Source organism: Miniopterus schreibersii, assembly GCF_964146895.1.
Source record: "Miniopterus schreibersii genome assembly, chromosome: 20".
Taxonomy (NCBI): domain Eukaryota; kingdom Metazoa; phylum Chordata; class Mammalia; order Chiroptera; family Miniopteridae; genus Miniopterus; species Miniopterus schreibersii.
In genome coordinates, this window is record NC_138122.1 from 1,316,598 (window position 1) to 1,340,060 (window position 23,463).

Sequence of the window (23,463 nt, forward strand, 5' to 3'; positions counted from 1 at the left end):
CCTTTGCTTCTGTATCTTGTGCTTCCTCCCCATGGACACCCTTCAGTGCTTCTGCAGCGGTGAACTGTTCCAAGGTTGCTTTATGTAAATAGGCCTTTATTTTACTTTTGATCCCAAATACAGATATATCTGGATTTCTAGGTTTGTAGTAATTTTTCATAACTATTTTTATGGAATACTTCTATTCTCTTCTGGCCTCGTTTTGGTTGATTTGGATTCTCTCGTCAGATTATCGTTGAACAGCAATCAGACATTCTCTCTAGTTGTCTTTAGTGTTTTATTTGTGTGTGTGATGGAGGTGGGCTGCTGTTATGCACTTTCACCTACCTGGGTGTGGAATTATTTTTATTGTTTGTTTTCTTTCTAAAATCTGAGGATTTGTAGTTTTCATCAGTCTTGGGAAATCACAGCCACTGTCTTTCAGCTGCTTTTCTTCTGGTCTTGTCTCCAGCTGTTATCAGCAGCCACTTGGACTATCTTTTCCTGTTTTCTTGCCTCCTGTTACTATGTTTGCTGTCTCTTTAGGACTCTGGGCTAGAATTTTAGTTACTTCCTCAAATTTCTCTTCCAGTTCAACAGTTCTCTTTTCGGTTAAATTTAATCTGCTTTTTCACACATCACCTGAGCTATTTTTACTTCAATGACTATGTTTTTCATATCTAGAATTTCTTTTAAATTAAGTGCCCTTAATACATTATGTTACTTTTTATGCCATTAATCATCCAGGTGTGCTGATATTAGCATTTCCCCTCGCTCACTTCCTGGCAGGGCAGGGCCCTGTGGAAACAATGCTGTGCTTCTCAGTCCACAGTGACTAACCCATCTTTCTGTCCAGCCTGCTTGTTACGTGGCTAATCTTTTGATCAAATGTTAGGGCCTTGCTGAGTCAAAGGGTATGTCCACACTGAGAGTGGGCTGTAGGACAAGGTCCTCTCTGAGAAACCCTGATCTCTTAATTCCTTTAGCTGTTCCATTCGCACAGTCACAGTGAATCTTGCCATGCAAAGGATTGTTCTTTATCTTCCCCAAATTCTTTAGTCTGTATTAAAGTCAATTTTTTTTCATCCTTACAATTAAAGAAATTATTAACTGAGCACATACTATTTACCCTATACTCAGCCTGAGAGAGCTAGTCAGTTACTCAGGAGACAGGAAATGAGAAAGGAGGGTGGTGAGAGGCACTGTGGCCACGGCCGGGCGCGCCAGGGAAACTGCGCAGACTGCTCAGTCTTCTGAGCCCAGCTTCTGAGGAGTCTGGAGATCGCAGACTTGCCTCTCAGAGCTATTACTTGGAAACTCCATGAGCCCTCTGAAACAGTTTTCAATTAGAAGTGAAATGAGTAGGCTGAATAATAACAAATAGAAATGAGTTTCAGCAACAGTATCTTTTATGAGAAAGGGCAAGGCTTTGGTGCAGAACTTGCTAAAGGGCCGTCAGACTTGTAAAGCCAAGAAATCAAAATGTTTTCAGGCCATGGCTGTTACTGGGGCAAAAGCTCATGTCACATGCATGATGCACTTACTCCTCTTATCACAGGTAAGTGTATTTTTAAAAGGCCTTCAGTGGATTCTGAGTCCCCCAGGTTGTAAAATATGGCGACTTATGTAAGCTGGTGTGGACACTATCAGACAGAGCCGATTTAAGTCCACAGATAATAGACCACCACTTGTCTTATAGGGGCTTGAAAAACCAGGTTCTTTGTGTTTCAGACTATTGCAAAAAATAGCCTCAAATTCAGGAGAGATTCTAGAGGCCATTGGACGCCAGTTTTGCCAACCCTTGAGTAGCTTATTGCAAACCATCTTGACTGAATAAATAACTACAGTTTGTGCTCCACTGCTTGGTTTTTTGCCTCCTCTTGTGAAGATGTCCTATCCGCATAGTTAAACTGATGGCAAGCCCATCGACCAGGGTAGACAAGGCAGTCCTGGCTTCCACTCTGTAACAAATAGAAACAGCTTTTATTTCCGAGGAAGAAGGGGAGTCTGATGGATGGGGCAAGGCAGTCACGAGTGCCAGCGGGTTTGAGGCAGATAGTGTGCATCTGACCTAGTCTTTGACCAAGGCTTACAGATGTTTCTAAATGATTCCCAGGTGGCCTCAGCCCATGTATGCAATGAGACTGTCCATTTACAAGGTGCCTTCCTTCTGTTTCACTTGCCTCTTGTTTCTTTTAATGATTGTAGTGGATGCCAGGCATTGTGGTTGCTTGGTTGATGTTGCTCTTCATGGTCCAGGAAGTTAGACAAGTCCAGGTTCTGGGGCTTGCTTTCTTTGTGATTTTGGAAAATCTTTTATGCTCTTGGGACCTGAGATTTCCACATTTGAAATTGGGTGGTTTATTTAGAATTATAAAATCATGGCCTTTCAGAACTTACAAGGGTCCTTAAATATCAATCAATATAGTTGATGAAACTGAGGCCCCCCAGCGATAGTTGGACCGGGTCCAGAGCCCGGTCTCCTGCGCATGTGCCGTGTCTCCTATCTGAACCAAGAGGAGTGAGGGGACTTATATGAGAAGACAGAGTAGCAGGAAGAGTGGAGGCACAGGCTTTGGACTTGGCAGCCCTGGTGCCATTACATACTCATCTTTGTGAATGTGGGCAAGTTTCTTAATCTCTCTGTGCCTGTTTTTCAGCTGCAAAAGGGGAACAATTCTTACCTTTGTTGTGGGATGTGAATAGCTTTTTAACATGTACACCTTTGCTTGTGTAACAGTTATGAACCCACCAACTCAAGTCCCTGCCCAGTCAGGAGGCTGCCCTCCACCATAAGAGCCCTCCAGGTGCCCACGTTCTGGCCAAGGAAGGTCGCAGATGCTTCCTTCTGACTTGTGACTGAGCACAGTCCTTCCCTTTAGGCAGCTCCTTGATGGTTGACGGGGAGCAGAGATGAGGGGACACAGACCATTTCTTTCCTCTCTTTTGCTGGCAGCCGTCTATCACACCTGCGAGGCTTCCAACTTCCAGTGTCGCAATGGGCACTGCATCCCCCAGCGGTGGGCCTGTGATGGTGACATGGATTGCCAGGATGGCTCTGACGAGGACCCGGTCAGCTGCGGTAAGTAGGATGCTTGGGCCTCACTATAGCTTCTTGACTGCCTGCTGTTCAGGAAGAAGCCAGGGAGTGGATCCTCTCCTGCTGCACCCACCAGCCCTATGTGGCATTGCCACAGGGCACCTAGGGGTGTGTTATGAGTCTTATTTCTCAGGCAAGCAGTTTGCCTCACTGTTTTTCCATAACAGCTATCAAGAAAATAAATGAGCCCAGTCGGGTGTGACTCAGTGGTTGAGCATCGACCTAGGATCCAAGAGATCGGGGTTCGATTCCTGGTCAGGGCACATGCCGGGGTTGCGGGCTGCTTCCGATCAATGACTCTCTCATCATTGATGTTTCTCTCTCTCTCCCTCTTCCTTCCTCTCTCTGAAATCAGTAAAGATATATTTTTAAAAAAAGAGAAAATAAATGAAAACCACCTTTTCCACCCAGAGCACTAAATGCAGTCATATAACCAGTGTTCTCTCAGAAATTAGCCGGCAGCCCTGAGTAAATGTGTACTTTGTGATAAGGAATCTCTGTTATGGTCCTTAGGGAAAATGGCTTACCAGCCGAGAGTAGAACTTTTCTAGTATAATTAATTTAAAAAATAAGTCTGAGATAGCCAGTTACCTTTAGTGTAGAAATTACCACAAAATAGCTGCCACAAAAACACAATATATAAAATGATTTTTTACACCAAATATTTTTAAGGTTCCCTGTCTTACGCTTTTGCTCTGTCTCTAGAAAACACTGCTGTGTGTCTTCCCTGCTTTGTGCTCGTAGAGTCCTGGCTTCTGGGACTTCAGGGCACCAATGTGTGTTTTCCACACTGAGCAATTCTCCAGCACCAGCTGGGGTCCTCATCTAGCTATGATCCTGTTACCTCGAGAGAGCATCGCAGGTTAAGGGCTCAGTCCTGCAAGAGTCTCCTGCCTCACTTTGGGTGCCAATCCCAAGCCCCAACTTCACCTGTACTCCTGACTGAAGCTCTGAACCTGGGTTCCCACAGCTCCCGCCCTGGGTTTGATAATTGGCTACAATGGCTCCCAGAACTCAGAGAAACACTTAGTCTTCTGGTTTATTATGAAAGGCTATGATGAAGGATGGAGGTGAACACTGGATGGAGAGATGCTTGGGGCAAGGTGTGGGGAAGGCATGTGGGTCCCCTCACCAGGCACCACCCTCCCAGCACCTCCACGTGCTCAGCAGCCTGGAAGGTCTCTGGACCCTGTACTTCTGGGGTTTTGTGGAGTCTGCACCACGTGGGCATGGCGTCCTTCCCTCCGTCCAGGAGGGTGGGGTGGACAGCTCCATCACAGCCTGGTTTTCCTGGTGACCAGCCCTTCCTGAAGTTGTCAGGAGCCTGCCAGGTGTCATCTCCTTAGAACCAGACTCTCCCCTCCACCCAGGAAAATAAGGGGTTTTAGTAGCTCTGCGCCAGTGACCAGAGGCAGAGAGCAGCACACAGGGTTTTCACCGTTTATGCCGCACGGCCCGTTTCTGAGGAGCTGCGGCTGTCACCTGCACGTGGCTGCATCTTCCTCCTCTCCTGCCGCAGTGCTAAAGGCTCCTTCTTTCTGCGTCTCTGCAGCCCTTTTGTGGCAGACGCTCCAGAGTTTCCAGTTTCACACTGTCAGGCGTAGGAAAACTGCTTATGTCCTTGGAAACCAGGGCTTATTTTCCTGTGAGATACGGTCGTCCTTGGTGTTGCAGGGTTGGTCCCAGGAAACCCAGCAGGTACCACATCCGCAGGTGCTCCAGTGCCGTGGGTGCCCTCATTCCTATGGGCTCTGCGTCCTTGGTTCGGTCCCCCGGGGTTTTCTCCCCAGGTGGGTAGAGTCTGCAGCTGTGGACCCCAGACGTGAGGGCCGACTCCTCCCTGGGGCATGTTCTCATAGGAATTTCAGGGTTGAGGTCCTGATGGAGTTCAGTGGTTTTTGTGTTTCTGGATTTTATTTCCAAGTGATTATACTGAACAGCCTCTCTGTCGGTGACATGCTCCATGCTTCCCCAAGTCTCCCTGGTCTTACCTTTCATCTCTTGAATTGCTTTCACAAGCTTAATGAGTGACAGTGGCCTCATATAATTTTAATTTTATACTTTAAAAAAAACTTTATATTTAGTGACATATTTCTCCAACTGTGGTGCTCATTTACTGCTTCTGTTTGATGTCTTCAAATAACTTCTTAGGAGTGATGACTTTTTACAGGACTTGGCGTTCTTTTGCCTCATACCCGGGCCTCTGGAGCCAGTGCACCGGCCTGCGGTTTGGTGCAGGCTCTGTCCAGGAAGATGGGTGGCCTGTGCTAAACTTCTGTGCTCATGGGGAACCTATTTCTTAACATTTCTGGGACAGACTTTCTCCAAAAGGGCTTTGCTTGGAATTCGTAAAGAATTAAGAGGGTGACTTTCAGGGAGCTTTTAAAACCAGTTTATAAAAAGGATTTATGCTTTTTCCCCATTCACTGAAGCTTTGCTTTTACTTGAAAAAAACACCAAACTTGAATTTTTGCGTGGGTAACACATTCACATGGTTCAGAATGGGAAAAACATTAAAAGTTACTCAGTGAACATTTTCGTGCCCATCTGCCCATGTCCACCCTGTCTGCGTAGGAAACCGCGACTATATGTCCTTTCACAGTATTTTCAGCATGTGGGCAATTTCAGGTCTACAGTGTACTCTTGCGTGACTTTCTACACGTGGGGCTGACGCCTGCTGTTCTGCACCTTGTTTTTCACATAACTGTATCTAGGACATGTTTTTACAGCGTTCCTTTATTCGCTCTGACAGTCGGTGCTCCGCAGTCAGTGCTCCAGGGCAGTGACTCACATGCAGCCCGAGTGATGGCCCGGGAGGTGGTCACTCCCGTCCAGTGTCCTGCAATTGGCCTTGTGTTTACATTCTTTCTCACTTGCTCGGCCAGGGTACATTTCTCCCAGTGGCTCTGCGAGGTCACAGCATATATACACTTGTAACGGATAGCTACTGACAAATTGCCCCCATAGGGGCAGTACAGATCCGTGCCTCCCAACAATGTAGGTAGGTGCCTGCTTGTTTCCTCCTGGCCGTTCTTCCCTGTCACTGAATTACATTCCAGACAAGAAGTGCAATGGGTTCCGCTGCCCGAATGGCACCTGCATCCCATCCAGCAAGCACTGTGACGGTCTGCAGGATTGCTCCGACGGCTCCGATGAGCAGCGGTGTGGTGAGTCCGCTCTGGCCCAGGGAGTGTGCGGCCGTTGTGTGTGGAGAGAGTAGACCTTGGACTGAATCCTTCCATTTCCTTTGGATCTGCTTGTAATTAGCTTTTAACAGAGTTGACCCTGCCTCTGAGAGAAACAGTCTGCATAGAAACAGAGCCAACAGGATGTGCATTTATTTTAATGAATTGTCTCCTGTGGTTATGAAGGCTGCAGGCGGGTGGCAGGCCGGCACCCAGGCAAGCTGACACTGCGGGCGCTGAAGCCGATGACTGTGTCCTCACACAGCCCTGCTCTGTGCTTGCGTCTCTGGTGTCTCTTCTCATAAGAACAGTGGTATTTTTGGATTCAAGCTCTGCCCTGGCCCATGTAACATTAATCTGCCTTTTGGCTGTATTTATTTCATTTAACCTTTCTTGCCTCTTTAAAGGCCCTATTTTGAAATACACTCACATTGGGAGCTGGGGCTTCAACATATGAATTGGTGGGGAGTTCAGTCCATACCCTGGGCCTTTGTAGCAGGGTGCCAGCCCCTGTATTGTCTCAGTAATGATTAAGACCCTGGGCTTAGGTGTCACGCAGCTTTGGAGTTCACGTTTCCTCACCCTTGTCGGCTGTGTGCTCTGGCAGAACACTTACTGTGTCCATGCCCTCTTCTCATTTTGAAAACAGACAATAAAATCTCTCACAGCACTGTCTTGAGAGTTTAATGATGTACTTTCATTCCAGGTGTTTAGGTCAGGGCTTGGTGCAGAGGTGGTTGGTAATGGTGCTTTCACTGCTGCTTCCCGGGGGAGCACTAGCCCAGGGTGCTCAGGGCCTTTCTCCTCCCGACCCTTTCAGAGCCCCTCTGCACTCGCTTCATGGACTTTGTGTGCAAGAACCGCCAGCAGTGCTTGTTCCAGTCCATGGTGTGTGACGGGACCATCCAGTGCCGTGACGGCTCCGACGAGGACGCGGCGTTCGCAGGATGCTGTGAGTGGGTGGCGGGGTGACATGCAGCCACTGACGAAACCGCGAGGGGCCCCTGGGGAGGCATCCTCTAGTTGGCAGGTCTTGTTGAGTGTCCAGTCTTGCATTTTCCGAGGAAGACTTACATTTCTGCTTTGGAAGTAATGCTTGTTAGTTGCTGTTCTATGTGAAAGGGAGACAGGTGACCAAGACCTTGGCTCACAGGTCACCTTCTGTGACAGACTCTGTGAGCCCCCTCCCTGCCCCACGGTCTTCCTGGCACTTGTCCCCACTTTGCACGCTGTGTTAGTTTTCCTGCTGGTCTCACCTGGATGGCATGCACTATGGGAGCTGGGCCCGTGTCAGTTCACTGCTGTGGCCCCGTTCCTAGGACTGCCCTGTGTGAGTACCTGCTGGTATTAGTCTGCTTGGGTGCCCAGGCACATAGAACCACAGTCTGGATGGCGTAAACTCAGAAACGGGGTCTCTCACCTTGGGAGGCTGGAATCCAGGCTCAAAGTGTTGGCAAGTTTGCTCTCTTCCGAGGCCTGGCTCCTTAGCTTGTAGGCGACCCTCCTTTCTCTGTGTCTTTACAGGGTCTTCCCTGGTCCTGTCTGTGTCCCGATACCCTCTTATGAGGACATTAGTCACATTGGGTTAGCGTTTCACCCAAATGACCTCATTTTACCTTAATAACCCTTTTAAAGACCTTATCTCCAAATGGAGTCAAATTCTGATACTAGATCTTAGCCAAAAGGCTGAGAAGTGATCTGAGATATTAGGGGTGAGGCCTTCAATCCATTGACTTTTGCTTTCAAGGAATTCTCCAGGGAGACAGTCTGTGGTGGGGGGCTTTTCCTCTTTAATGTCTCCCTGGAGACAGTCTCTGGTGAGGGACTTTTCTCTCTCCTGTGTCCAAGCAGCACCACCACTTGGGACTCTCTTGTGGAGTAGCCTGGGCCTCACAGACGCTTATTTCCTGTCTAGCCCGAGACCCCGAGTTTCACAAGGTGTGTGACGAGTTCAGTTTCCAGTGTCAGAACGGCGTGTGTGTCAGTTTGATTTGGAAGTGCGATGGGATGGATGACTGCGGCGACTACTCTGATGAAGCCAGCTGCGGTAAGGAGGTCTTAGATCTGCACCCTCTCATCCCCACTCTTGGGTACAGTGCCCTGTGGTTGAGGGACACTCACTAGCACACTTCCACCGCCTTTGCCTGCTCATCCCTCAGCAGTATTTCCTGCCCATTCTTGAATCTCCGTATATGAAACTGAGGTTTGAACTGGCAGCCTGACCCCTAGTAGGTGTTAAGGGGCTTCTTCCATTTCATTTTCTTTCCTTGTTCAGGAAGTGCACATTCTGTGTAAGGAATGTGGTAGGTAAGGAATTGATGGTAAAAACTTATAGTGTGCTCCCCTCCCAAAAAAAAGTTATAGATACCACTGTGCAATAGCATCGTAGTTACCACTGTATTGTCATCAGTAGTTAGGCCATTCCTTTGGTAAAATGTCAAAATTAAAAATTCAGGTGTTATTCACAAGATACATAAAGTGCAGGTCAGAGAAACATAAGCCTGGTCCGGGTGGGCTTTTGTTGAGCATGTGGATATATCTTTGGTCACCCACTGGGTCCAAGAGGCTACCTTGTCCATCTCTGGTGGGGACTGCAGCCACCCTGGGACTTGGGTGTTGAGGAGTCTGTGTATGTTGCAGCTTCATGTTCATACTGGTGTGAGGCAAATGACTGAAGGTGTGCTTGATCTCTCCAGAAAACCCCACAGAGGCCCCAGATTGCTCCCGCTACTTCCAGTTCCAGTGCGAGAATGGCCATTGCATCCCCAGCAGGTGGAAGTGTGACCGAGAGAATGACTGTGGGGACTGGTCTGATGAGAAGGACTGTGGAGGTAGGAGTCCTGGGCCCTGTCCCACAGCCAGGCCTCTTCAGTGCCTGGCTCACTTAATGACGTTGGGGGGTAGCTTTCTGAGTTCTGTCCCCCTCTTATTTGGAAAACTAGTGTGGTTGGCTTCTTCTGTTTATGGAGTTATACGTTCTATATTTTACAGGCGCAGTAAGGACCCCGGAGCCTGGTTGCTCCAGGTGGTCTGCAGGCCGGCAGCACCAGCCTTTCCTGGACTTGTCAAAAATGCAGAGGCTGTGACCTTGCCCCACGCCTCCCTCCCAGTCAGGGCCTGCATTTTAACAGGCTCTGTAGGAGCCACAGTGCCATGGTGCCACGGTGCCATGGTATAGTTGAGAGGCACTAATGTGGAAGTCATGCTGTCCCTTTCGTTTCTGGTTTTCTCACCTCTGAACCAGGCCTCGGGGTGGCTGTGGTTGGTTGAATTAACCAGAACAGTGTTTAGCCTCAGAAGGAATCTTCACCCTGCCCCTAACTTGTGCATTCTGAGTCACCTTCCTTTTCAAAGCAAACTCATCGGAATATTATTAGCTCAAATAAAATATAATAATTAAGGTGACTGTGCTCCAAAAAGAAAAAAGGTACGGTCTTTGCTGACATCCAGGATAAATGATCTTTAGATGAGCTGTGCTTCAGAACTTTGCCAAAGCTGGGACATCCACACTAGTTTTGGTACCTCTTTGGTCTGAGGTCGAGCATCTTGTAACTCTGGGCTTTGTTGCTGGGTGTTTTCATCAGATTCACATATTCTCCCCTCCCCTGCTCCTGGGCCCTCGACGTGTCCACCTAATTACTACCGCTGCAGTGGCGGGGCCTGCGTGATGGACGTCTGGGTGTGTGACGGGTACCGAGACTGTGCAGATGGCTCGGACGAGGAAGCCTGCCCCTCGCCCGGTGAGTGCGGCCAGCCCTCTTCCCAGCGCCTGCTTTGTGGAGAGGACCTTCTAGGGTCCACCCTGGCACAGCATGTCCGGCTGGTGCCTGCTTTCTGGGGCTGAGAGCTTGGAGGCCAGGCTGCTTCCTAACCTCCAGAGCAGGGAGACTCATGGGAACTCAGCTGGGGTGTCTCATCTTCTGTAAATGCCCCCGATCTACCTGCAGGAAGAGGGCAGCCACCCTGCTTCCCACTGCTGCTGCTCCCCGGAACTTACCGTGGGAAGTGCGGGGCAGCGTTGGCATGTCTGTTAAGCTCTCGGGGGCCAGAGCCCAGTTTTCCTGCGGGCTTTTCGCCGGCCCTCCTACTGAAAGACTGGCCGGCACCGCCATCTAGGGGCCGGAACACAGAGAGGCAGCTGAATGTGTCCGCAGTCACCGTGTTGCCGAGGCCGGGTGAGCCCTGAGACCCCATCTGGTGCATGCCCTTAGCTGAATCCGGAGGTGAGGATGCCGGGTCCTCCCCTGAACAGGATTCTGTTTCAGACTTCGTTATATTAAGAGAATTGGTTGCCATGCTTTTGTTAGAAACGTCCAGGTCAGCCGTCCGATCTCCTCCTTCGGGTTATTTCCCTGCCGCCGCCACCCTGTTGGAAGTCCTCAGTGGTTTCCTTTTGTCCTCTCTGTGGAGCTAGGTCCTGGCCCGAGTCCTGTAGCAGCTGACCCTCGCCGCCATTAGCTCTTACCTCCACCCAGCTGGGCCTCGGCTGCTCTGGACAGGCCTGCTGCTCCCCTGCCTGCACGCCCTCAGCAGGGTTTGTTTCTTCAGAGTCCTCTGTCCTTTTTGACCTTGTCCCCCTGCTTCCCTGTCAGGAACCAGCCTGAAAGACGAGCAAACCTGAGTTCCAGGGGTGGGAATGAGAAAGAAACACAGTTACGGGATCGGGAGGGCTGCCCCCCGATGAGGTGCACCCCAAATGGCCTCAACCCTTTATTATAGAGTGAGTAACAAACAGTTAGTAATGAGGTGGGGGTGATACAGAGTAGTTCCTTCGAGGCCGCAGGAACGCTCTTTCAGAGTAAACACTCCTCCTGCATGAGTCCAGACCTTGGTATTATCTTTATCTCGGCTCCTAACGGGAACTTGTGGGGAGGGTTGAGTCCTTGGCTCCAGGCCCTCAGGCGACGTGGACCATGTCCAGACAGGTCACCGGCTCCCAACACTTCCCTCTGGTGAAGCCCACCATCCAACACAGCAGAAAGAGCATGGATTTTATAGCTGATCGAGACCTAGATATGTCATCAGTACTTCCCAGAGTATGGCCCAGATCTGTAACGGAATCTGTGAGGTGTTTATAAAAGCAAGACTCACAGTTTCCAGATGGAGCCGGGAGCTTCCCCTGTGATTTGTAGGCTTATTGAAGTTTGAGATCCTGCTTCCAGCAAGTCAGGAATTATTCCGCCTCGCAAGCCCCTCCTCCACAAGCTATCATTCAGTACTTCAGATGATGCTCATCCCTTTCCAACCTCATGGAACGTACCTTTTGATTCTTAATGTGATCTGCTGTATACTGCTTCCTGATCACTTCATGTCTGTAAGTCTTCTTTCCAAGTGATGTGTATACCTTGTGTTTTTGGATCATGCTACATATTGCTTTGAATCTACCACTGTGCCTACCACAAAATAGGCAAATAGTTGGGTATCCCATAAATGCTTCTCAAATTAAAACTGATGGTAAAAACAAACAAACAAAATAAAACACTTTTGTCTCTGCTTTTTCCCCACAAGGCCCACCTCTCTGTTTAGTAACTTGGTTGTCCTTCGCTTAGAATTGTTTTTGGTTGTTGAAACTCTGATCAGGGCATTAACAGACTCTCTCAAATTGTGACCAATCCAGTGAATGAGCAGACTTCTGTTTAGATATTCCATTCAGCCTTTGTAGAGACTTCTTTTTTTTAACGTACATTGTTGGTGCAAGTTCAGATTGGTAGTGTCTCTAGCTGTCGGATGTTACTTCTTTGGTGTGAAAGTCCTACCTGGTTTCCCTTGTCACTTTATCTTCCAGGAAGCCACACATTGATGCGAGACTGTATTCTCCCCAGCAAGAACCTTCTAAAGGCTCCCTTGTTGCCCAAGCATGAGTAGTGCCATGACTTACCTTGACTTAGCTTTTTAGCCTCATTTTTTTACCACTCTTCTCCATGTACCTGTTTTAGCAGAGTTCCGGGGGTTGGAGAGGCTCCTTTGAAAATTCAGTTAAAACTGTCAAAGGCATACTATCTAAAAATTTAATTGCTTTGTTACTTGTTTGTTAGCTCAGGTTATTTTGTACCATTTGCTAATGCTTTCCACCTGTCAGTAGTCTCTGAGAATAGTTTTCCACAAAGTCCCCATATCAGATGGTCCCTCTGCTCTAGCGCTGTCCTTGGCACCCTCCCTCCCTCCGGATAGGCCTCTCCTCTCAGCAGCATGGCCCTGGCCCTGGCCCTTCACTGCCCTCCCCGGAATGCTCTGCCTTTTTCTGATTTAGATTCCCTGTTTCCTGAATCTTGTGTCTTTTTCTCAGTTTGCTCCCTTGTTTTGGTGGAGCACACCCTCTAGTAACTTTGTCAGGTGAATGTGATGATACCGTGACCAAGGACACAGTGGTAAAAGCCTTCAGTACGTTTGTTGAGTTCTGCTGCTGTTATCCATCCTGGTTCCCTCTATACCTGGGCACAGGGGTCTCTGCTGTAATTCATCATCCTAAGGACTCATTTTACCTCTTTTGTGTTGGAGTTCCATTATTCTATATTTCAGATTTTTCTCTTTTTTAATCTCGTGTTTTAATAGAGAATATTTTCCAGAAAGTTCCTGAGAAAGGGTATGTGGAAGGTGTATTTGATGCCTTGCTCGTCTGCAATTGCTTTTCTCCTGTTTTCAGTCCTGATTGACAGTTGGGCTGGGTTTGGACTCCTAGGTCGTTAATAATTTTCCTTCAGAATTTTGAAGGCATTGCTCCACTCACTCTCCTTTTTAAAAAAAAATTTAATTAATTTTAATTTATCTTTATTGTTAAAATATTACAGGTGTCCCATTTTTCCCCTCCAGTTGACCCCCTCCCCCTCCCTCCCCAGGCCTTCACCCCGTTATTGTCTGTGTCCATGCGTTATGCATATAACTTCTTTGATTAATCTCTTTCCACCCTCCACCCCCCTTTCCTCTTTCCTCTGAAATATGATCATCTGTTGCCTGTGTCAATGTCTCTGGATCTATTTAGTTCATCAGATTCTTTTGTTCATTAGCTTCTTCTTAAAGAAGACCCTTCAACTTTTCCTGTAGTGCTGGTCTGGGGGTGATGAACTCCTTTAGCTTTTTCTTATCTGTGAAGCTCTTTATCTGACCTTCAATTCTAAACAATAGCTTTGCTGGGTCGAGCAATCTTGGTTGTAGTTCCATGTTTTCCATCACTTTGAATATTTCTTGCCACTCCCTTCTGGCCTGCAAAGTTTCTGTTGAGAAATCAGCTGACAGTCGTATGGGTGCTCCCTTGTAGGTAACTAACTGCTTTTCTCTTGCTGCTTTTAAGATTCTGTCTTTGTCTTTAACCTTTGGCATTTTAATTATGATGTGTCTTGCTGCGGGGCTCTTTGGGTTCCTCTTGTTTGGGACCCTCTGTCCTTCCTGGACTTGTAAGTCCATTTCTTTCCCCAGGTTGGGGAAATTTTCTGTCATAGTTTTTTCAAATAGGTTTTTAACTTATTTCCCCCTTTCTTCCCCTTCTGACACCCCAATAATATGAATGTTGGGCCTCTTGAAGTTGTCACAGAGGCTCCTTATACTATCTTTGTATTTGTGGGTTCTTTTTCTTTTTGCTCTTCTGGTTGGGTGTTTTTTGTTTCCTCATGTTCCAAATTGCTAATTTGATTCTCAGCGTCCTCTACTCTGCTGTTGATTCCCTGTAAATTATTCTTCATTTCAGTTCGTGTAGCCTTCATTTCAGATTGGTACTTTATTATGTCATTGATTTTCTCAGTTATTTTTGTCATACTTTTACTAATATCCTTGCGCATCCTTATAAACAAAATTCTGAACTCTCTATCTGTTAGCTTGCTTGGATCTATTTCATTTAGTTCCTCTTCTAGAGATTTCTTCTGTTCTTTCCTTTGTGACATGTTTCTTTGCCTCCACGTTTTGGCTGCTTCCTGGTGTTTGTTTCTATGTATTAGGTAGAGCTGCTATGTCTCCTGGAATTGGTAGAGTGGCATTGTGTAGTAGGTGTCCTGTAGGGTCCAGTGGCTCAGCCTCCCCAGTCACCTGAGCTGGGCCTTCTAGGTGCTCCCCTGTGTGGGCTGTGTGCACTGTCCTGTTGTAGTTGAGCCTTGGTTGCTGTTGGCGTCCCTGGGAGGAGCTGACCCCCAGGCCAATCAGCTGTGAGGACCAGCTGCAGCTACAGCCAAAGAGCTGCTGTGCTGGAGACACCCCTATGGAGCAGGATTTACTTCAGTGGAGCTTTGGTGTTCACCAAGTGCTCCCCTTGAGTGTGTCACTCGTGGATGTGGTAGGGTTGTAATCCAGCCTGGTTGAGTCTGACCACCAGGTGCACTGTCCCTGAGGCCTCCAGGGAGGTGCAAAGTCAGCCTGTGCCAGGGCCTTGCCCAGGGCCACCCAGCATGAGCTACACAGCAAACCGTAGTTGGCTGCTACTTGTACTGGGCTTGGAGGTGTCCAGGAGAGGCCAAGCTATGAGCCAATGCAGCCGCCGCTAGTGCCAAGCCTGGGGCCGCTTATCAAGCTGTATGGGGCCCACTGCTGCTCTTTTGAGACATTTTAGGAAAGTCCTAAGCATGAGGCCCGAAAGGCAACTTGCACAGAAAAGCCCCTGGAAATGGCCTGGATGAGCTGCAGGTGGGGAGGGGCGGGGCCTCCGGGAATCACGGGGCGGGGCCAAAGGTGTGAGTCAGGTGCTGGTGGTTCAACTATGGCGCCTGCCTGCCGGCTGTGTGCGGGAGGACTCCCCAAAGGAGCCATGGCCTCCGCCAGCCCTTCTGCCCGGGAGGAAGCCGCCCTCCGCCTCTCGCCCGGATCTCAGGCAGGTTAGTTCCTCCCCGAGTGTCCCAGGTCCTTTCCGGCTGCTGCCCGGCGCTGGGCTCAGAAGGAGCATCCGAGTGAGCCCTGCCGGGCCCTTTAGAGGAGCTGCCGGGGCTCCCGCAGCCTCCGCGACCCTCAGGGACCGTCCCTGCTGGGTTCACAGCCCGGAGTTGTGGGGACATCTCTTCCCGGCCTGGAGCCCTGGGCTGTGGCCTGCTGTGGGGCTGGGACCCCTCCCTCCTCCGGGAAACCCCCACCGCCGAGATTCCCTCTTGGGTTAACCGGGGGTACTGGGGGTGGACCTGCGGCCGCGTCTCTGGGATCCAGCCCCATCCACCCGCGTCTCCCCCCCCTCCTCCCGGTCTCAGTGCTTCTTTAGTTTCCTTGTTGTGTGGCTTCTGTTCAGCCAGATTTCAGGAGGTTCTTAGCAATGGGGTTCTGTGTTTTATTGGTAATTTTGATGTGGTTGTGGGAGGCGGCGGATACGCCGTTACCTACGCTGCCATCTTGTTGACTCCCATCTTTTCCTTTTTTCATAGATAAATATACTTTCTTTCTGAGAATATTAAGGATTTTTTTTTGAAGTTTCTTCTTGCAAAATTTCTGTTTCCTTCAAATTTCCCTTTTTTGGGTGGAGGCTGTCTATGTGGGTTTCTGTTCTTCACGCCAGGTTCTCCCCAGGGAACCCTCGGTTGTTTGCTTGTATTTAACACGGGGACTGAAGCGCTGCTGAGGGATTCTGCACGCAGGGAGGCCTGTCAGCCTCGAGTGTCACGGTTGGGCTGTGTGAGGAGCGCCTGTTCTGGGTTACCTCAGGGCTTGCTCTGAGACGGGCCAGCTTTCTAGAGAAGATGTTTTAGTCTCCTGCCTGGAGACTGAGGTCTCACTGCAGGTTCTTGAGCAGAAGGCATAGGGTGTCCCGCACATGGTTGCTTTAGTTATCTCCGTCTGAACAATCCTGTTCTTACGCTGTCCCAGTAACCATCCTCTAGCCTGTTATAGGGCGAGTGGGGAGGGAATGCAGGGGGTCCGGCTGCTTTTTATGCATCTTAACTTTGTCCCTCTTCTCCCCAGTTGAGATGCCATTTTCAAGCTTTTTGCAGATTCTGTGATGCTGATCTTGCTGGTTGTTAGCGTTCTCCCTTGACAGCTTAGGAGAGGTTACAGCCTTCTGTGGTCTCTAGTCACCCACCACTGTCCGTCTACTTTCCAGCTTCCAATACTGTGTTGCTCTTTTTTAGGGTCCTATGAGCGAGCAAAATTAGCTGCCTGTGTCTAGTCATTGTCTTTATCCAGAGCTCACATTTGTCTCAGGTCCTCGTGGTAATTCCTAAAATGCTGTGATCTCCGAATACATTGAGTTGGTTATTGTGCTGGCCAGCCCCCTCAGTACTAAAAAGTGAATTTTAAAAAAATCTCTTTTTTCTAGCAAATGTTACTAGTGCCTCCCCTGCCACCCAGCTTGGACAATGTGACCGATTTGAGTTCGAGTGCCACCAGCCGAAGAAGTGTATCCCCAACTGGAAGCGCTGTGATGGCCGTCGGGACTGCCAGGATGGGCGGGATGAGGCCCACTGTCGTGAGTAGTCAGAGGGGAACTCACTCCCCAGGAAAACTTGTGCTGCGTTTGTCTTAATAGCCTTGTAAGTTTGTTATTATCTGGATTTTAGGAATAGGAAAATTAAGCTTCAGAGAGGATCACACCATCAATAACGGACAGGGGTATTTATTTCGTTTACAAGCCATCATTTTATCATGCCGTGTTGGAGGGTCTCATAGGGTGAATACTCCAGAGTCACAGAGAAATTAAGTGAGAGTTAGTGTAAAATTTTACATTTCCTTTACGAATGAACACGGCGTACTGTTGGGACATTGGGATGACAGGTCAGGTTCACCCCGCGCTTACCACATAAACAGGACCAGCTGCGTGAGGGAGTAATAATCGCACAGCCAGAGGAACGGCTGTGGGCCCTCCCCCCGGGTGAGCGGAAGGCATTGATTGGTGTTCTTTGAGTAAGTCTCTTTAGCCTGTTTTAAATCTGCCTTAATCTTAAGGATGTTGCTTAGTTAAGGGTCTTGAAATCAAGATGTGTTCAGGTGTCTTTAATTCATTAATCTGATAACCTGTCAAAAGGACTTGAGATTAGTGTGGCAAGATTCTTCTTAGGGAAGCTGGTCCCAGAAAACCACGACTTTATCTTCTAAGTGCCCATTAATTATGTGTCTAATAATCAGTTTAAGAACTTTCAGAGATTAGTGACAACCTTATTTCCAATTTCTGAAACCTATGTTTTCCCGCTCTTAAAATATTGAAGCCTGTTTCACGAACCTCAGAAATCTTTCAGCTTCACTGCTAAGCTGTTTGGTTATATTTTGACATTCTTACCATATGGAGTAATTCTGTGATGGAGATCTTGGACTTTTCCAAAATAATCCCCTTCTGAGCAGAGAGTTCTTCCCTGACTATCCTGTAAAAGTGACACTTCCCCCAACCATGCTCTTACTGTTACTCTCTTTATGTTTCTTTGTTGTTCTTATTACTATCCAGAATAACATATTTGTTTACCTGTTTGCTGTCTCTCTCAGTAGAAGTTTTTTGAGGGTAGGTCCTTTGTCTGTTTTACACATCACCATTTTCTTAGCATCTTAAACAGTACCTGATTCATGGGGAGACCTCCATGAATGTTCATTGGATGGATGGATGGGTAGATGGGTAAATGTCTGGGTGACTGGATGGGTAAGTGGTATACGGATGGGTGGATGGAGGGATGGATGTGTGATGGGTGGCTAGATGGATGGATGGGTAGCTGGGTAAGTGGGTGGGTGGATGGCTGGTAGAGGGATGGATAGAAGGGTGGATAAATTCCATCGTGGGCTTCTGAGGCTATTATACTACTGGTTCTCAGACCTTTTCTAAATACTCTAATGCAGTTTTATCTGTAACCGCCCCACCTCCCCAAGGAAAACCAATTTCACCTCAGCATATAACACCCATATAATACAGTAATTTTCCAGGAGATGGGGGATTAGTTTGTGAAAAGCCTCACTAATGGTTTTGATGGTTTCCTTCTCTCACTGAGAATTAATGTATTAGAGAGCTCTTTTAAAATATATTTAACTGAATCTATACTCTATTCTAGAGACATGCAAAGAAGTCTTAATTCTTCTTTCACATGAAAACTCACCAGTTGAGGGCAATTGCTGTAGCATTTCATCTTCACCCCCCACTGCTGTATCTTTTCATCTCTAGGAAAATATTCCTGGGTTGTTCATTCATTCCAGCTGCCGGAGGCACCTTCCTCCATTTTCCAAGCCATCAAGTCCGTCCCTCTGGTGCTGCTTCTGACTTCTCACCTTCCTCTCTGACGCAGTCCAGACGGGTCTCGAAGGTCCCGAGGGGTTCGATGAGCCCACCTGGATAATCCAGGTTCAGCTTCCTATGTCAGGGTCCTTAACTTAATCACAGCTGCTGAGTGAGGTGACCTTGAACATGTTTCACAGATTAGAACTTGGACATCTTTGACTTGGAGGAGCACGAGTAATTTTAGACCCTCCGCCCTGGTGGGTTGGTTCTGATGTGGCTGGTTTTGTCCAGAGCTGGGCCGGCCTGTGTGAGTCTGTATAATGAAGGTCTGAATACCTGCACCTGGGTCTGGTCCAGACTCACCTGGGCAATAGACTTACACCTTTTCTATAGCCTTCCTCTTGTTTCCTGTTTTTAACAGTCATCTGCAATTATATGGTCATTGGTTGAGTTTTAGAGCTTTATGCAGTTTAACTCTACTTTTAGAACTGGAGAAGACATCTAATTAGGGTTTATAGTCCTGGAGTTGCGTAACTCTTAATTGATCAATGGCTCTTTATTTGCGTTATTTCATTTTCTGGTAAATTACTTTGAAACCTATACAATTAAAATACTAGATAATGTGGGCATACCTCTCAATATTGTGGTTCATCTTGTTATTATTAGTATTACTCAAACCAGAAATCAGAGTGTCATTCTGTACTGGAAACTGATACAGAAATACTGACTAGTAGCAGGGTAGTCTTAGCTCCAACGTGTTGATGCCTGCTGCCAGCCAGGTGCTATTCCAGGTGCTTGATCCACTGGATCCTTGTAGACACAATAGTGATGGAATTGTCACCCAATTTATAAACGGGAACTGAACTTGGCTGCTGTTAAGCAGTTTGCTCCAACTCAGGCAGAGCCAGGATTTAAACCCCAGTCGGACTCCAGAGCTCATGTGTCATGAAGGCAGAAGCTGGCTGTTCGTGTCAGATAAGGAGACATCACGTGCCCGCATAGAGTGGCCTCTCATCCTCAAGAGGCATGTTTTGAAGCAGAAGCTGATTTGTTCAGAGTGCAAACTACTGTTTCTAAACATGATAAACATTTAGTGCAGCATGACCCCTCCCCTGTGTTTCAGCCACACACAGCACCTTGGCCTGCACAAGCGGGGAGTTCCAGTGTGAGGACGGCGAGGCCTGCGTGCTGCTCGAGGAGCGCTGCGACGGCTTCCTGGACTGCTCTGACGAGAGTGACGAGAGGGCCTGCAGCGGTGAGCATGGCCCCGCTGCTGTGGGGACCGCTGGAGGGAGCCCCTTGAGCTTTCCCTCGGTCTGAAAATGAAATAGACTGCTGCCCCATTTTGGAGAACCAGTGAGGTGCAGCTCATCTGCCTCTGCGCGGCTTCCAGCTCGTCCCATCCCCGTTAGGAAAAGGCTGGTCTGAGGTCTGTGCTCCGTGACTTCCACCTTGTAGGGGTGCACTGTTGCTTCCACAGAGCCCCAGGCTTTGTGATGGATGAACACAGTCCTGTCTGGAATGAATTTAGTAGTTGCTGTCGTCCTTTCAGGGTGCTGCAGCAGAGCGTCACAGACAGGCTTATAAACAACAGAAATCTATTTCTCACAGTTCTGGAGGCTAGAAATCCAGGTCAGGTCACCAGGTGATTCACTGTCTGGTGAGGGCTTGTCTCCTGGTTCTCACCAGGTCCTCAAGGTGGATGTGACAACGGAGCTGTCTAGGATTTCTCATGAAGATACTCATTCATGAGGCTCCAGCTTCATGACCAGATCACCTCCCACAGGCCACACCCCTGACACCACCACGTTGGGGGGGGGGGTAAGCTGCAGCGTATGAATCTGAGGGATACCAACATTTAGTCTGTAGCAGCGGCAGATCCTGCTGTGACATTGGCCTTGTACTCACAGCATCCTCTGTTGAGAAGCAGCTTTAAATGAGTATAGACAAGGAGGTGAAATGCAAGGAAAATATTACTGAACATTTAGGAGACCCTGGGAAAGGCTCTATAGGAAGGTTTCCACTCTGTTTTCTTGGGTGTCTTTTAAAATGATGATGTGGCCTGGCTGTCTGGATCATGGAGGTCTACAAACGTCAAGGAGCCTCCTGACTCTGAAATCCAAGAACCTGTGCAGTAGCTCTTCCCTGTTTCCCTTGGTCTCTCTAGATGAGTTAACTGTATACAAAGTGCAGAACCTGCAGTGGACAGCTGACTTCTCTGGGGACGTAACTTTGACCTGGCTGCGGCCCAAGAAAATGCCCTCTGCTTCCTGTGTGTACAACATCTACTACAGGTGGGTGCCCACTTGCTGTGGGAGAAAACGGTTTCCTCAGCGCCACCGGGTGCACTGGGTTTCTCCATAAATGCTGTGCCGCTGGGAGTGGCTCTGTGCGAGCGGAGTCCTACACCTCACCCATGCTCTCATGTGACCACCGTACTTTTATTCTGTTGGCCAGGGTTGCTGGAGAAAGCATATGGAAGACTCTGGAGACCCACAGCAATAAAACAAACATGATACTAAAGGTCCTGAAGCCAGATACCACATATCAGGTGAAAGTCCAGGTCCAGTGTCTGAGCAAGGTGCACAATACCAATGACTTCGTGACCCTGAGGACCCCAGAGGGATGTAAGTGTTGTAGTTTACTTCTGTGGCACAGATGAGACCTCAAGGGGGGTCCTCAGAGTTTCCCGAGGATGCTCAGGAGTGTGGGTGCATGATCCCGTGTGCCTCAGATGTGCAGAAGTATTGTCCTCAGTTTTATGATCCTGCCTAAGTTGTTGCTTAAGAAGGTAATTTCAGATTCTGCCCACTGTTGTCTCTAGGTATTTCCAGTACTTGGTACTTAAGAGCTCATCATCATTAAAATATGAGGCATGTCAGAAATATTTTGGCTAGGTTTTAAGTTATTTACCAAAACTCATGTGTCTAAGAGAGTCCCTGTTCCCACAGTTTTGTGAGCTCTACACTTGCAACTGCTATGAGAACCTATGTGTTGGGACTTCATTAAGTTAACATTTGTTAAGTAGGGCCCTGGAGCATTGAATAGCTTACAAAAATCTACAGGGGAAGTTGAAATGGAGGGTGTTTTACTCTCAGATCCTAGAAGAGGCACATGCCTGCCTCGGGGGGTCACTTGGGGAGGTCAAGGCAGGGTGCAGGCAGAGTGGCAGGGCCTTTATTAGGGTTCTTGGGTGGAGTGTGTTGAGGTTCCCAGGCTAAGGCTGGACTGGTTCAATCCAAACCAAAAAGAGGGGTTTGGAAGTTTTATTGGTGGGGTTGATAATCACCCTGAGGGGTTGGTAATGGGGAGGCCCTGGGAGGCAGGGGAGAGTATGTCACATGGCTGATGCAGGCCCAGGGCTGGTGGGGACTCGACACACTCAGGTCATTCCTTCCTGCAGCCCTCGTGGGCCGCAGACCTCTATGAGCTCCCCTGAACCGAGGCCTGACGCATGCCTTGCACTCTGAGGAGGGGTCACAGTGCTCACTCCAGAGCCTTTCTCCTCCTCGTGTGAAGCTCGGGACATGACTCTAGTGACCGAAGAGTTTTAACCCCAGCTGACTCTTTCCTAGTGCCAGACGCCCCCCAGAATCTGCAGCTCTCACTGCACAGGGAAGAGGAGGGAGTGATCGTAGGCCACTGGACTCCTCCCGTCCACACCCAAGGCCTCATTCGAGAGTACATTGTGAGTGTCTTCAGGGGTGGGCAGGTGGTTGGGGTGCGGAGCACATTTCTGCTCTGTGTGACTAGGATTAGATTTGATGTGACCTTGTAAATGACCCATCTCTTAGAGCATTTTTCATTCCTCCTTCCGCTCTCTCCTCTGGTCTCCATGTAAAGTGTTGGGAAACCCCAGACATTTGATTTCCTCTTACTCCATTTTTTTCTTCTCACTTTAGGTGGAATACAGCAGGAGTGGCTCCAGGGTGTGGGCCTCCCAGAGGGCTGCTGGTAACTTTACAGAAATTAAGAACTTGCTGGTCGGCGCTCAGTATACCGTCAGAGTGAGTCTTAGCACCCATTCCAGCCATTGGCTTGATCTTGGAACATGGGGAGATGGGTGCTGTTTCCTGAGAACGCCCTGCTTACCTTCTGAGATGCTTATTAGCAGTATGCTCAGTACCCAACCCCTGGCCCTGGAGGGGGTCATTATTACTCTCCATATCTTAAGCCAGTGTCACAGAGAACTTGCAATCAAACTTCCCTCGGATAACCAAGAATTTTTGGTAACGCTGGTTTGCCTGCCTTTTGCCCAGATATTCTGCTAACTTTCCAGCTCCTATATGTTTGCAGGGACCTCTTTTCTCCTTCTCGTAGCTGCAGGGTGATGCATTTATAAACTGAGGAGATAGATTTTGTGCAAAACATGTTTGAGACCTTCAAGTGCATACGTCGACTCTCTCACATGTATGTGTGTACATGTATGTGTGCATATGTGGACACACACACACCCCTGCTCTTTAGAAAAACCTTGGCATCCGCCAGTCAGTAGACCTCTCATAACCTCATTGCTCATCCTGTTCCCTTGCCTCTTTCCGCTGTTATTTCTGTTGCTGGGGCCTCTGAATATCCTGGACCCCTCAGTATATATTTTTTACACCTCACTGTCAAAATCTGACTGCTTTAGCTCCCTGGAATTCTTGCTGTATGGTATGTTGCCTTTATTTTCTACTAAGTCACACTCTGATTTGAACAGGTGGCTGCAGTGACTAGTCGTGGAGTAGGAAACTGGAGTGATTCTAAGTCCATTACCACCGTAAAAGGGAAAGGTAAGTGATCCAGCACTGGCAGATCTAGAGAAGAGAGCAGCCTGTAGAAGTAGCTTTCAGTATGACTGGAAAATGGAGAAGCAGAGATTAGAAAACTTCTCACAGCCTCTCCCCCAACATGTGGCTTTTCTAGGTGTCTTCCCACGCTCGAGGCACCCCTTTGGGTGACTGCTGAATGCATGTCTGCTCCTAGAACTGAGGATTTCCTACAGTGCAACACACAAAGTGATTTTCAGAGCTTCCAGGCCTGGCCCTAGAGTGTGTTAGCCCACAGTGTCCCAAATAGAAGGCACCCTCTCCACTGAAGATGAAGATGGTTTTGTGCCTGTCCGT

General features: G+C 48.4%; 1 protein-coding gene across 1 annotated transcript in view; it reads left to right on the forward strand.

Annotated features, from left to right (window-relative positions):
• The window catches only part of SORL1 (sortilin related receptor 1), a 164,247-nt gene that overhangs the window by 117,431 nt on the left and 23,353 nt on the right, over positions 1 to 23,463 (forward strand). The window contains exons 26-38 of the mRNA XM_081123526.1: positions 2,936 to 3,061; positions 6,139 to 6,246; positions 7,085 to 7,216; positions 8,180 to 8,311; positions 8,961 to 9,095; positions 9,849 to 10,004; positions 16,484 to 16,633; positions 19,482 to 19,613; positions 20,526 to 20,652; positions 20,816 to 20,985; positions 21,934 to 22,046; positions 22,261 to 22,365; positions 23,058 to 23,130. Of these exons, the coding sequence (XP_080979652.1) occupies positions 2,936 to 3,061; positions 6,139 to 6,246; positions 7,085 to 7,216; positions 8,180 to 8,311; positions 8,961 to 9,095; positions 9,849 to 10,004; positions 16,484 to 16,633; positions 19,482 to 19,613; positions 20,526 to 20,652; positions 20,816 to 20,985; positions 21,934 to 22,046; positions 22,261 to 22,365; positions 23,058 to 23,130 (1,659 nt within the window). The remainder of the gene's footprint in view (positions 1 to 2,935; positions 3,062 to 6,138; positions 6,247 to 7,084; positions 7,217 to 8,179; positions 8,312 to 8,960; positions 9,096 to 9,848; positions 10,005 to 16,483; positions 16,634 to 19,481; positions 19,614 to 20,525; positions 20,653 to 20,815; positions 20,986 to 21,933; positions 22,047 to 22,260; positions 22,366 to 23,057; positions 23,131 to 23,463) is intronic.